This window comes from Diabrotica virgifera, chromosome 1 (assembly GCF_917563875.1).
Source record: "Diabrotica virgifera virgifera chromosome 1, PGI_DIABVI_V3a".
NCBI classification, from domain to species: Eukaryota; Metazoa; Arthropoda; class Insecta; order Coleoptera; family Chrysomelidae; genus Diabrotica; species Diabrotica virgifera.
Genome location: NC_065443.1, coordinates 102,293,071 through 102,308,291, shown reverse-complemented (window position 1 = coordinate 102,308,291; position 15,221 = coordinate 102,293,071). Strand labels below are relative to the sequence as shown.

Here is a 15,221-nt window from a genome sequence, read left to right as displayed (position 1 = left end):
ATAATTCGGTTAAAAGTTAATACTATGAAAGTCAGAAAGTAACTAAATCAAAGTTTAAAGCCCCTAAGTACAAGATTCTGAAGAAAGTTTTGTCATTATTTGATTACTAAGCTGTTATATTTAAGTAAAAATAATGAGCGCCATGCACGTATTAGGCGGCCGTCCATAATGAGTGCGAAAGAGATGCCATTCAGGCAGTCCAATGGCGAATCTCACTCGCACTCACATTTACAGCAGCGTCAATACGATCTTACCACTCATTATTAATAATTAAAAATAACAGCTTAGTAATAAATGACACACATTTCTTCAGGCTCATGAAGGGGGGGGGGGGGCTTTAAATTTAATTTAGTCACTTTCTGACATTCATAATAATCATTTTTAACCGAGTTATTAAGTCTTAAAAATGGCCATTTTCGCGTTTTTCAAATTTTCAATTGCTTATAACTCGAACACGATCAACTTTAGAGAAAAATGATAAGAGACCTTTCCTGTCCGGAATGGTCCGAAAAATCTAAAAAAAAATTCTCCGGGCCGAAAATATTGATTTTTGCAATTTGATTAAAAAAATTGTTAAAAAAAATTGGACCACTTTTCGCGTGGGCGACTTCTTGAGCCTTATTCTTGGGTGTCTCATGAATGTGAGCAAAAAAATCTCATGGGGATATTTTTTCCAACGAACCCGCCGTTTTCGCCTTCTCTATAAGAAATGAAAATTATGAGTTGATGAGATTGGTTATACAAGGGAAAGTGGAAAGAAAAAGAGGACCGAGGAGACGACGCACGTCCCAGGTTGAAAAAATTAAAGTGGTGAAGTGGAAAAACAATAATAGAACTCTTTAGAACCGCTGCAGACAGAGTAAAATTCGCCACGATGATCGCCAATGTCCTTAAAGGATGAGGCACATGAAGAAGATACTGTATAAATTCCCTGAACTTACGCAATCATTACAAAATATATTACGATTGGGGTAGACTATTGGTAGAAGAATTACAAATTTTTGCAGTGATACAAAGAAAAAAAAAATGTTTTCGTTTCTTTTAAATAAAAGGAGCTTTTAAAACAATTAAGTACAAGTGATTTATTAAGTTATTGTCATTATTTTTAACTTTAACTATTCAAAGCTTGATATTTGTAAAAAATTATTCACAAATCTCTTTCATTTAATGAAATTTGAATCTGGGTGACTATTAACTACTCTAAAAAAGAAATCTGGGTGTTAATTACCTTTTCCTTTTCTTTTTTCTCCTTGGGAGATTTCACAGTTGCCGGTGTTTGATTATCAATATCCGGTATGTGCTCGGGCGGATGAGACATGGTATGTCGTTTATTCGCTTCGTTAAAATCTTCGTCGGGTCGTAATCCACTAAGTGCTGCAAATAAAAATATATTACAAATCCCGTAAGCTTGAGCCCTAACAACTAAATGTTCAAGAAAACGAAAATTTATTGAAAACATTCATTTTCACAAACTTGCTTATTGAATTAAAGAAAAGTCTATTAGACCTGGATCCCCCGTACCAAAAAAAAAGTTGATTAATAGCCAGCTGAAAATTTGTTAATAGCTTAACGGTTTCTAGTCGGACAAACTTTGATGTATGGGAACACTGCAACAGGGGAAGTTTTAATTGTGGAACATGTTAAAAATTTGGAACGTCAGACTACGAAAACGTTCCATGTATTTTGTCGGACAGAACACTTCCAATTTATTTGTTACCATTTCAGTAAACTGCCATGCAAAAATCAGACTGGTATTTATTACCAACTAGGCATTTTAATGAGTGGAACACGAAGAACATGTCAAATGACAGGAATCATGTTGGTTAGTAATAGCAGTCTGATTTTTGCATGAAAGTTTAATGAAAGGGTAACAAATCAATTGGATGTTCTGTCCGACAAAATACATGGGACGTTTTCGTAATCTGACGTTCCAAATTTTTAAACTATTCCACAATTAAAACTTCCCCTGTTCCAGTGTTCCCGTACATCAAAGTTTGTCCGAATAGACACCGTTAAGCTATTAACAAATTTTCAGTTTGCTATCAATCAACTTTTTTTTTGGTACGCAGGATGCAGGTCTATATCGTTGATAATAAAAAATTGAAATACTATGGTTTCTATAATCTTTGAATTGCAGTGTTGGCGGAAAAATAAACTAAAATATTGAATATTATTGTGGCAACTAAATGTTCGGACAATTCAAGAAATTACTATTTTAAGATGGGGTTACATCACCACTTGTTCTCATTAAGGGCCAATTTCTCATATCGAGTTCAACTCCAGTTTAACCTGAACTTTTAGTGAACGTCAGTTTAAAGTCAAAATCGTCTTTCTCAATTCACGTTCAACCGATGGCAGTTTGAACTACGTTCAACTTGAACGATGGAATTCGGCCGTTCAAAGATTTCAGAGCCCAGTTCAGATGATTTCATGGATTACGCATGCGTTGTATTAACACGAAACGCTGTCATAATATAAATATAACGTTATAAATATAACATACATTTATTTATAATTATTAAAATTACTATTTGACTATAAATACTTAAAAACTTTATTCAAAAACAGCAAAAAAAAGGTAGTTCAAAATGGCGACAGTTTTTTACCTTTTGCCATCTATTGGCATTTCTCGAAAGCTGTAGAACATGCACTGACATGAACGTGCAATGAGAAATGCATTCCAAACAAAACCGAAGTTCACCGGTGAACCTGGTTCAACTGAACCATAGATTACCGCAGGTATGAGAAATCGACCCTAAGTCGGCGACGGTTATCTGGGTATCATTACGCAATTTCTGTTTCATCTTATGCCACAATGTCTCAATAACGTTAAGGTCTGGACTGTTCGAATGCCATGAGAGGACTTTAAGGTTACTGTCTCCAAACCATTTTTTAGTTGTTTAAGGGTCGATTTATCATACCTGCGGTAATCTATGGTTCAGTCGAACCAAGTTCACCGGTGAACTTCGGTTTTGTTTGGCATGCATTTCTCATTGCACGTTCATGTCAGTGCACGTTCTACAGCTTTCGAGAAATGCCAATAGTAAAAAACTGTCGCCATTTTGAACTACCTTTTTTATGCTGTTTTTGAATAAAGTTAAATTTAAGTATTTATAGTCAAATAGTCATTTTAATAATTATAAATAAATGTTATAAAAACAAAAATAATGTTATGGTTTATCGTTAGGCTTAATATAATAAAATAGGTTATATTTATATTATGACAGCGTTTCGTGTTAATACAACGCATGCGTAATCCATGAAATCATCTGAACTGGGTTCTAAAATCTTTGAACAACCGAATTCCAGCGTTCAAGCATCGTTCAAGTTTAAACTGCCATCGGTTGAACGTGAATTGAGAAAGACGATTTTGACTTTAAACTGACGTTCACTAAAAGTTCAGGTTAAACTGGAGTTGAACTTGATATGAGAAATTTGCCCTAAGCCGTACGAGATATAAAACCATCCTGGTGGAATATAAAATTCAAGTCCGGGTAGAAATGGTGGGTACTTGGTACAAAATTATTTTTTTAATTTCTTGATACTTTGTTGCGTTAATTGTGCCTTTCACCACCTCATATGTTCCTAAACCCTAAAACTTCAGTTCTTTTGAGGCAATCTTTATAGATGGCTTCATTTTTACTTCTAATAACCCGTTTTCGAAAGCCCCCGCGTAAACATCAAATTTCGATTCGTCACTGAATACGAGTCTGGACCAGTCAACAACGGTCCATGAAATCTTCGATCTGGCCCAAATATAGCGATTTGTTTTTTACTTCTCTGTTAGCAGAGCCTTTTCTTTCGCCTAAAACATTTCGAGTAGTGAAAAAAATACGCATTCAATAAAAAATTATGATTCCTTATAAAAACTGAGTCCTGATTTGCGTTTAATTTCTTGCAGTACTCCCTTGATAATTTTCTTCCTGTTTCTGCGTTCCATTGTGCTTTGACAGCTCGTAAAGTGTTGCGACGATCCAGTTTGCAAATTTTCACTAGTGATCGTCGATCCCTATGAGATACAATTCCCGGTCTACTAGAACTTTTGCTTTTAGTTTTGACACTTCCACTCTCACGACAATGCTTAAGTACGCCCGCAACTTGCCAGGTCTAATTTTTCATCAATTTCTCATATTTTTGAAGTTATAATTCTTTAGGCGCTATTGGGAAAAATGTTGAGTGATTTTTTACAAAAACGACAGTATGAACTATGCATACACAGACAGTATGAAATTAGTTGCTAAATCTTTTAAGTTACGTATGTATCAGTGCAAATAAAGTGTGAAAAAAATATATTGGTGTTTTTAGTAAATATATTTATTATAATTTTTGTGTCTTTGGAGTTGTCTTCGTCGGGAATAGGATAATAAGTACTAAAATATGATGAACAGAAGATTAAAAAGCAATCTTAATACTATTTGTACCATCTGTCAAAATAATTCATTTTGGTATCAATTTTACCGCCATAGCACACTAACTTACACGGTTGTCGACCGGTAACCGTAGTCAAGCAGTGCTTACCGCGGTTATGTTTTGAATGGTGGACCGCTTAGAAACAACTCATGTTATTGCCTTGCCTTACTTTTTTTTTAAATTTTTGTTATTGTTTTAATAAAATTTTTTGGAAAGTAGTTAGTATTAAAATTAGTTTAATATTTAAATAAAATACAAATAAACTGTTTAAAGTACATATATTTATTTCGTTGAAATCATGTAATAGAAGTATATAACTTCTTACGTGCGTGTGCGTACAAAGTACATACACATTTTTCTTTTTACCCTGACAATATTTTTTAATTATCAATTGACGAAATTTAGTATATATGTCGCATTTGCTCTGACCATTTTTGAATAAACATTTCATCAGAGCCTTTCGCTAGAGGTTTGTTACAATATAAATTTGTCAAGAAACTTGCAACTTATCATGGGTTAATAACAACATTAACATTTAGTTGCCACTGTATTATGCAGTATTTTTATTTATTTTTCCGCCAACACTGCAATTCAAATTTTATAGAAAACACGTCATTTCCTTGCTTATTTTCTCATCGTTATATATACTTACGATCCATGCTGCGAGAAGCCAAGCGTTTTCCAGTTAATGATCGTTCAAATTGTGGAGCTGGACGTTCAATTGGTGTTTTCTTGGTCTCATAATGAGTCCTACCTGAATAACGGAATTTTGATCCCAATTTTGGAAGAAATGACGATTTTTGACTAATTTCGGGTGACATCAATCTAAAAAAAATATATAATTTACAACTGCCTTTCAACAATTTCAAAGGGAATTCATTTAACACAAAAGAACACACAAAAACAGTCAGAATTTCAGAAAAACAATCACACATTGCTGTAACCTGTAAGATCTAGGCCAAATACGTCATTTTTGAAAAGAAATACATAACCCAAAAAACCGCAAACCCAGAATTTTTTAAGTAATCTTTTTGAGAACGATATCCAGAGTCGAGTGTTTTAGTCGTTAGTTTTGTACACTAACGACTAAAGCCTATAGTTAAACTCTTAACTAGCCAGTTAACAAACTGAAAATAAAATCTTAACTACCAATCCGCAACTCGTTGAAAAAAGACTCCCAGCTCCCGATAGAAATTTTCTCAGCACTCCACGTAGCATAAGTCGAGATTAAAGCCACTATCGATGTTTAATAGTGTTACTCGAACATAACTATCAACAAAGTCATAAAAATGATATCCGAAGGTGAAAATTTACAAAACTGCACAATAAACTTGTATAGGTACATAGTTTCATCAAAGGCTATTTACAAACTTCTACAAGATCTATTTCGAGAAGGAAGCTGTATGGAAGGTAAGACTGAAATCCAATATAGAAATGCAAACCTAAAAAATGCAAACTACGGAAAAAGAAATGCTCCGGAACTTATATCTAGAAGAAATAGAATAAATAGAAGGAAGCCTAAATAATACAGATAACAAACTTTTTTGCACCAATACCTATAGAAGAACAATACTAAATCCTTTGAAAGTTTGATGATCTATAAGTTCACTCTTATCAAACAAAAAATAGAAATCAAAATCATATAAATACCTGAAGAATGTATGATGTTCCACACATGTCTTCCATAGTTTCTTAGCTGCCCTGTGATTGGCCAATTTGAACCCGATTGTCGATTCGAATTGTTCAAAATCGCCTGGACGAATCTTAATATAGAAATTGTGCCTTTTATAACTAATTTTAATAATTTTTGGCCAAGCAAACCTATTTATCCGAAGTCTATCTCTATACACCAACAGACCAGAAGCACAAACACCTAGAAAATAATAATTATAAGTATAATTATTTATTAAAATTCTTCAGCAAAAACTGCAAATGGTTTTATAAAGTTTGTAGTGGAGACGAAAGAGAACATAAAATATTTTTTTCTACTTTTATACCAATCATATCAATTACGATTTCAATACCTGTATAATAATGGGCTTCATTATGATACATATTTTCATTACGATACAGATTTTTAACAAATAGAATCGCTAGATGACAGCTTATCACAGATTGACGGCTTATTAAATGAAGAATTTGACAGACAGACTGTAGAGGTAGAGTCAACGGAGACAGTAGCAGCAATGGTCACCATAATAACAAGGAAGTGGCTCAAGCGCTTCAAAAAATAAAGAAAGGAAAAGCGGTAGGACCAGATGATATTCCTGGGGAAGTATGGAGAGCATTGGGAGAGACAGGAACAAGGTGGATAGCAGGCCTATTTAATAGAATTATGGAAGTTGGACCAATGCCAGACGAATGGAGAAGCAGTATACTGGTACCTGTTTACAAAAACAAGGGAGATATACAACAATGTAAAAACTACAGGGCTATAAAACTGCTTAGCCACACCATGAAAATATGGGAAAGAGTAATTGATAAACGGATACGTGACGAGACCGAAATATCCGAGAATCAATTTGGCTTTATGCAGGACAGATCAACAACAGATGCAATTTTCATTATAAGGCAGTTGATGGAAAACCACAGGAGTAAAGAAACAAACGCTCATATGGTATTCATTGATCTTGAGAAAGCATATAATAGAGTTCCTCGACAGATTCTGTGATGGGCAATCAATAAGAAAGGAGTCCCTGGTGAATATGTAAAGATTGTGAGGGATATGTATGAGGGAGTAACGACTAGTGTTAGGTGTGGGAGAGACTGATAAATTTTATGTGAAAGTAGGATTGCACCAAGGCTCTGTGCTTAGTCCGTATTTATTCTCATTAGTTTTGGACCAGATAACAGCGAAACTACAGGGGAACATTCCATGGTGCTTAATGTATGCTGATGATGTCGTGTTAGTAGGAAATAGTGAAAGAGACTTAGAACAAAAACTGGAACAGTGGACACGAGCTCTGGAGGAAAAAGGTTTAAAACTTAGCAGGACAAAAACAGAGTATTTGGAATGTTCATTTAAAGATGGAGTTACTACAAATAAAATGGTATCTTTGGATGGTGAACTGATTGTAAAAAGTAATAGTTTTAAGTACCTGGGATCGGTATTACAGAGTAATGGAGAAATAGATTGAGATGCATGCAGTAGAATTAGGGTTGGATGGATGAAGTGGAAAGAAGCGAGTGGTGTGTTGTGTGACAGAAAAATTCCAATGAAGCTGAAGGGAAAATTCTATAAAACAGCCATAAGACCGGCTATGATGTACGGAACTGAATGTTGGGTAGTGAAGAAGAAAGAGGAACAACGAATGCATGTGGCGGAAATGAGAATGCTTAGATGGATGAGTGGAGTGACAAAGAAGGATAAAAGTAGAAATGAGTATATTAGAGGAAGTTTAGGTGTGGCACCATTTGATGCCAAAATGAGAGAGCATAGGTTAAGATGGTTTGGTCATGTTCAACGTCGAGACGTTAATCACCCAATGCGAAGAATAGCTGAAGTGCAGATTCCTGGAAGGAGTAGGAGAGGAAGACCAAAGAAGACCTGGGGGGAGACGATAAGGCAGGACATGTTGGTAAAGGGGATTGACATTGATATGACCCAAGATAGAATTGTGTGGAGAAATGCAATTAGGGAAGCCGACCCCGCATAGGGATAAGGCAAAGAGAATGATGATGAGAATCGCGAGATGACATTCTTTCTCGAAGGTGGCACATGCGCAATGAGCAATATCAAGTCAAAAGCATACGCTTTGATACGATAGGAGTTTTGAAATTTTAATCTCAAATCCATTTAATAATTGTAATATTCAAAATATAAATGTATCAACAAGATAATTAATTTAATCACATAACTACTTGATTTGTTTGTGCTAAAAAATAAATAAATTTGAATATATTTTTTTGTTATGAATGATCATAAAAAAATCATGTGTACAACTTGCATTTAATTGTCATTATGCTGCTCGTATTCTATACGAAACTCGTCGATTCGCGGCTCGTGTCATATCCGTCATACTCGCATAATAATAACCTCACTAAAAATGCTCGTTGTATAATATCCCTACTATAATGAAACTATTAACTTGATCTTTGTAAATAATTTACACCCTTAAAATGAATAATCTTACCTAACATAATATCAACTCCTTCCGAATCTTTTGCGGGATGTAAATCAACCCCATACATGGCTAATTTTTTAGCGTTCTCTAAATAATGTAATTCAGCTTCTGCAGGTGTTTGTCCCCTAAAAGTTATAAAACAAAAATATGTATCATACGGACAATGTCTGTAACATAAAATATATTATACACCTATGATACCTATACACAGTTTTGAGAAAAACGCGTTTAAAGTTTTGACAACTTTTATTTTCAATTTCTTTTTTGTCTGTCAAATCGTAAAGTGATGCACACCGGAATATGTTTTTGAATCGCGGAATAATTTACAAAAGAGAATGGAAACAGCTGTTGAACTTTTCTCACTAAGCTCAAGCGCGCTGGCTCGAAGCTGCTGCACATGAGTTGAAAGTAGAGATATTCAACATGCTGTATTTCCGGTAATTTTGCTCAGATCAATTTGAAATTTTCAGAGACTATTCTTGGAGTTATGTACTTTGATTTAAAATAATAAAAAAATTCGAAAATATCAAAATTTTCAAACCATACCCCGTCCCCCTTAACTAAACGAGGTGGTTTAAAACTATAAGATAAATTTACTTACTTATGAGTTCTATGTAACTCCATAACTTTTTGTTCTAAATCCGGAGTCTGATTCGGTGCAAATTTGAATTCGCTCAAGTAATTCTTCCCCATATTTTCTGGATCGTAATCTCCTAGTTCGGATTGGACGAGATAAGATCCTAAAAGCGCGTGAGTAACAAAAGAGCAAGGCAAACGATTGTTTAAAATGTCGTTTCGAATTTGAAGACACAGGTGGTAGCGAGTAATGTCCTCCTGCAATTGAGCGGGGTCTGGAGGGTAAAATTTCACTTCGAAGCTGAACATCCATGGTTCCGCTGAAAGAGAGAACAGATTTAAGTTAATCAATATCAAACAGAAATTAATATTTTTTCTGAGAAAAAGATTGTCAGGCAACGTCAATTGAGGCAAAAAACCGAAGTAAAACGGGTCCCGGTGAATTCGTAACTATTTTAATCTCCCATCCTAATTACAGGCCAACTGGTAACTCTGGCGCGCAGTTAATTTTTCGATAACCCCTAACTACCGGTGAATTTGTAACTTTCATTTTTTAAGTAATGTTGATAATCTAATACCGTTATTCCAGGTATATACCTGTATAAATTATCCTCTTTGAAGTGGTGTAAAAGGTATTCATCATTTATGTATTGTCTCTTGGAAAAGTTACCAGAGAAAATCCAAATAAATTTTCTGAAAATGGCTGAAATTCTTGTAACAGATTTCGTAATGAGTGAACGTGGAAGTTATTGGTGGTAAATAATTTTGAATTTCACTTAAAGAAAGTGCTAAAAACTGGAAAACATTTATGGAACTGTTCTGCATATTGTTGCAAGGCAACCTGTCATACCGACGGTAAGTTTTTTTTTAATATTTTGAGTAGTAACAAACACTTAGTTGGTAATGTAAAGACTGAAATAGTTTTGTACACACTTATGATAACAGGTAAATAGGGAGAAGTGTATTTTTGAAGTGTGTAAATTAAATAATTCCTAGCTAAGCGCTTTCGGCTTACAAAGCCATCTTCAGAGCTATGCTACAATAAAAAGGCCTCTAATGAATAATTGATTTTAGAATTCAAAGTTTAACTTACGTCAAAATGTTCAAAATACCACTAAGAAGAGAGATGGATCCCATGTATGATATAAAAATACTTCTACTTATGTTGGTTATCAAAAATTTGATGTCAAAAATGCTAATTTTTGCTATTTATTGTCTACCAGTAAGATGAAAACCATTTAAAAAAAATTAAGATAACCGCAAGTGCACGTAAAACAATTTAAACAAGGTTTTATAAATCTTGCTATACTTAATTGTTGCTTATAAAACTATAAATTAAGTTAGTTAAACGTTAATAACCTATGTAAAAATAAAACTTCTACCTCGAATCTCGATATTACGTGAAATAGCCTAAAGAAATGAGTAACAATGCACGGTTTTTATGACACTCAGTGTAACTACTATATTTGTAACAATTATTGTTTTAATTTCTATATGGATAATGGATAGAATAACAAAATTTATGTAAATCTGACCAATTTTTTGTCAATTTATTTATTTATTGACAATTTAAATGAAAATAGCCGATTTTAAGAATTTTCGTCTATAAGTTACGACATTTTACCAAAAAAACTGAAAAAAGAACCGATTAGTTTATTGAAATAGCTTTAAAATGAGTTGAAGTAAAATAGACTTGGAGCTTTGCTTATCAATAAACATTAATGAAAGGTATACATTTGCGATAGGCCCCGTGTTGACTTAGTCCGCTACTGTTCAAATTTATTTCTTACGTTTTAACCTAACTACCTGAGGTATTAGATTTAATCCATGGTTTCGAATTCACCTGTAGACGGTTTCGAGTTGGCAGGTTCAGGTAGTAGAAAAGTTACGAATTGGCCGGTGTACATGTTAATCTGAAAATGTTTGTCATTAAAAGTTACGATTTGGCGCGTGTCTAGTAAAACAGGCATGAGCCGATTTATAAAGTAAGAAGAAGAAGAAAAATTGAATATTAAGTAGAACTGTGAAAAGTGAACATATAGATAAATCGGTATATACACTCACGGACACAAATATTGCATATTTTGAAATAAAACGTGTGAAATAAAACTTTTTGTGCTTCCCCCAGTGTCATAGGAATAGAATTTCTTTTCCGAATGTGATCTTTTGAAGTATCATAATATAAATGGTATAAACAGATTTAAATTTGATATGGGCTATATGGTGGCCAATATAATTATTAGATTGAATCTCATCAAGGTAAGTATTCACTAGTCTACCCAGATGAAGACCTGTGTCATGGTGCATTAACACGAATTTGTTATCCAATATCGCTGGCAAATGGCAAAACATGATCTTCTAAAATGTTTTTAATGTACATGTCAACTGTCATTCACCCAATCACCTCCACAAGTTCGGTGTCTCCTTTCCAAGAAATAGCACTCCATAGCACTATTCCGCCACCACCAAAATTAACACTCTGTATAAGGTTACACCTGGCATAGCGTTCATCATAATGGAAGCAAGATTTACAAAACTTCGTCTACAGAAGAGTTGGCGAACAGTATGTCAGTTGTAACCTCATACAGAGTGTTAGTTTTAGTGATGGCGGCATAGTGCTACGGAGCGGTATTGCTTTGAAAGGGCATACCCAACACGTGGAGGTGGTTAGGCGAACGCCAACTGATATGTACATTGAAGATCATGTTTTGCCATTTGAAAGCCATATTGGAGATGACACATTGGTGTTAATGTACGTCTTCATGTCGCTAGCATAGTGAAGACATACGTTTATGAAATTCAATTTAAAAATTATACTGGCCAGCATAAAGCCCAGATCAGATTTAAATCCGATTATAGCATTTACAAGACACTTAACATCGCATTCGGAAAAGAAATCCTATTCTTATGATACAGGGGGGCTAAGGATAACTGCACAAAAAATTTCATTCCACATGCAGATGCAATATTTTTGTCCGTGAGTATATATACACAGTTTTTAGGCGTCAACGCCCTTGCGCTAGGGATCTATGGAGGAGTATCACCGAGCCACAAGCCATCATCCCTTGCGATACCCGCTTATTCCAGACCAAGCCGTAGATTCCTTAGAATTTTAGACTACAACGTTCCTTCACCAAGAAGAAACAGAGAATGACAACATCACCCAAGACGAAGTAAACGAAGCAATCAAAAGATCAAAAAATAGAAAATCAGCAGGTCCGGATAATATACCAAATGTACCAAATTAAATACGGAGGTATAAAAATAATAGAAGAAATAACAACATTATTCCAAAAAATTGTAAACAACATGACAGTACCAGAGGAATGGAGAGAGAGTATAACAATACCCATCTAAAAGAAAGGCGTAAAGACAGATCCTACGAACTACCGAGGAATTACACTACTCAATTCTACATCAAAACTATTGACAAAAATTCTATCCCAAAAAATATATAAGAAAGCCGGTGTATCGGAAGAACAACAGGGTTTTCGCCCAAACATATATCTACAATAGACGCTATTTTCATAAAGCGACAATTAGTTGAGAAATCAATAGAATTCGACAAGCCCATGTTCACATGCTTTGTAGATCTGAAACAAGCATTCGACAGAGTACGATTAAAGGACGTGCTCACTATCCTTGAAAAGAAAAACATAGGTCAGAGGTATAGAGACATAATCAAAGAGCTCAATAGATCCAACAAAACACGAATTAAAACCACACACGGGCTCACGGAAGAAATCAAAATCAATGCAGGCATTAGACAAGGGGACAGCCTCAGTACATGCCTATTTAATTTAATAATGGATGAAGTTATAGGTAGTGTTAACATAATGAATCAGGGATACAAAATGGGTAACCGAACCATGAGAATACTTTGCTACGCAGATGATGCAATCTTAATAGCCGAAAACGAAGATAACTTACAACGCCTACTACAAAAATTCAAAATAACCACCGAAAAGTATAACCTGACATTATCCAAAGAGAAAAGCCAATCGATGGTCATATCCAGGAACCCAATTAGATGTAAATTAGTAGTGGACGACCATATAATCGAACAGGTAATGGATTGTAGATACTTAGGTGTGGAAATATCTAGCGACAGGCATCTGTGGCAAGAATCAAAACAGCAGGCAACAAAAGCAGCGAGAATATCTGGTTTCGTGAGGGATATAATCTGGCGGAATAAATATATGAGCACCGAAAGCAAAGTCCGCATTTATAAGACATGTGTTAGACCCGTACTGACATACGCAGCTGAGACAAGGGCCGAGACAACAAAGACCAAATAAATAATGAGAACAACAGTGATAAAACCCTAAGATCCATAAGAGGTATCACACTCAGAGATAGAATACGAAACGAAGACACATTGAGAGAGTTAGGCGTTCAAGACGTAGTGAGATGGACAAGAGCGCGACGACGCATGTGGAGAGACCACGTAGATCGGATGGACCCTGAACGTATGGCGCATTGGGCGAAAACACAGAAGCCCAAAACCAAGCGACCCATAGGAAGACCCAAAAAACGATGGTACGAGAGTTGGAGCTCCGGATCGCAGCAAAGACTGTAACAGAAGAAACAGGACATAGTCCTATTACATGAAGAAGAAGAAGAACGTTAGCCTTTTTATGTTTCTATTCACCGGCCCAGGTTCGAACCTCGATCGCATATCCTCTAGATTTGTCGATCGAACTCCTCAGACTGCTAGGCTATCTGACCGACATCGCTATACCGATAAATCAGTATGTATATACTATCTTTAATGGTAATTAACGACAACTTTAGTTTTAAAATAAGTTTATTTTGACGTTTAGAGTACCACTTCGGAAATTATTCTCAAAATAACAAAGTAGAAAATCAAAATAAACGCATATTCAACCAACTTCTTTTTGAAGTGTCTATCCATGACGAATGTTGGCGATCATCGGCAATCTTTATTGTATATGGAGCAATGCGAAAAAACTGCACAGATGTTTTGTTGAACCAAGTTCTGAGGTTCTTTAACCGGGATGATTTGCTTCTTCCTGGACCTCGCTTTCCAAATATTTTTCCTTGCAGAATGTATCCGAAGTATTGTAACTTTAGAGATTTGATGGAAGATCTTCTTCATTCTTCTCAGGACTTCCTCATTTGTGACCCGGCCAGTCCACGGGATTTTAAGTATTCTCCGATACAGCCACGTCTCAAATGATTCCAACTTTCTGTACAATCTTCGTTCAAGGTCCACGATTCAACACCATAAAAAAGAACAGAAGACGTAGCATCGCAGCATTCTTACTTTTACGCAAAGAGAAAGGTTGTGGCTCTTGAAGAAGACCCTCCATCCGGTTGAAGGTAGATCTAGTTTTTCCGAGTCATAAGTTTTGTCTTCTTTACGTTTATATTATTATTAACAACTCAATACAGTATTTAGTTATCCAGTGAACAGTGTAGTGTCTGAAGCCTCAGGAGACTGAGACCCCGGAAGCGCTAAAGATGACGTCAGAGAGGACGTCGAAAGCTCGGCCAAGAGAATATCGACGAGGTTCAACCCGGAAGCCTGGAGAGTTTAATTTTAATATTAAGGTACAAGTACACTTTAAAAGACCATAAGTAATAATTTTTTTCAAGAACTTTTTCCTCAGAACCTTTATTAAAAATGAACATAAAACTTTTTACGTGTTAATATCTAACTCTTAGAGAGCACAAAAAATATATCTTTTTTCATTTATGCACGTACACTAATATTGTAGAGGGCACAAAAGTCGAGGCATCGAAAAATGATGGCGGACAGTAGTTAATCTCAGGATTGAGATATCTGAAACAAAAAAATCGTACTGCATTCGAAAAAGAAAGGATTCTTACGTGACAATGTAATGTAATGTTTATTTACGGACTTGCCATTTTTACAAATCAACTTAAATGTTTACAAATCAACTTAAATTTTTACAAATCAACTTAAATTTAACTAAACTATTAAAGCACAATGTGATTACATAAAAAGGTATTTTCGATCTCATTCTTAATAGTACTTACTGATAAATGAAAAAAATCATTACTATTAAATTTGTTTGTATTTCTACACATTCTCTATAATGGTTTATTTACAGTATAAATTCGATT

The 15,221-nt window shown here is 34.9% G+C and overlaps 1 protein-coding gene across 5 annotated transcripts in view; it reads right to left on the bottom strand.

Annotated features, from left to right (window-relative positions):
* The window catches only part of LOC114333203 (protein 4.1 homolog), a 138,960-nt gene that overhangs the window by 62,533 nt on the left and 61,206 nt on the right, over positions 1–15,221 (bottom strand). For all 5 annotated transcript variants that reach the window (XM_050657862.1, XM_028283054.2, XM_050657883.1 and 2 more), the window contains exons 4-8: positions 9,136–9,430; positions 8,544–8,659; positions 6,061–6,283; positions 5,063–5,235; positions 1,229–1,374 (exon numbers count right to left, since the gene is read on the bottom strand). In XM_050657862.1, coding sequence (XP_050513819.1) covers positions 1,229–1,374; positions 5,063–5,235; positions 6,061–6,283; positions 8,544–8,659; positions 9,136–9,430 — 953 coding nt within the window. The remainder of the gene's footprint in view (positions 1–1,228; positions 1,375–5,062; positions 5,236–6,060; positions 6,284–8,543; positions 8,660–9,135; positions 9,431–15,221) is intronic.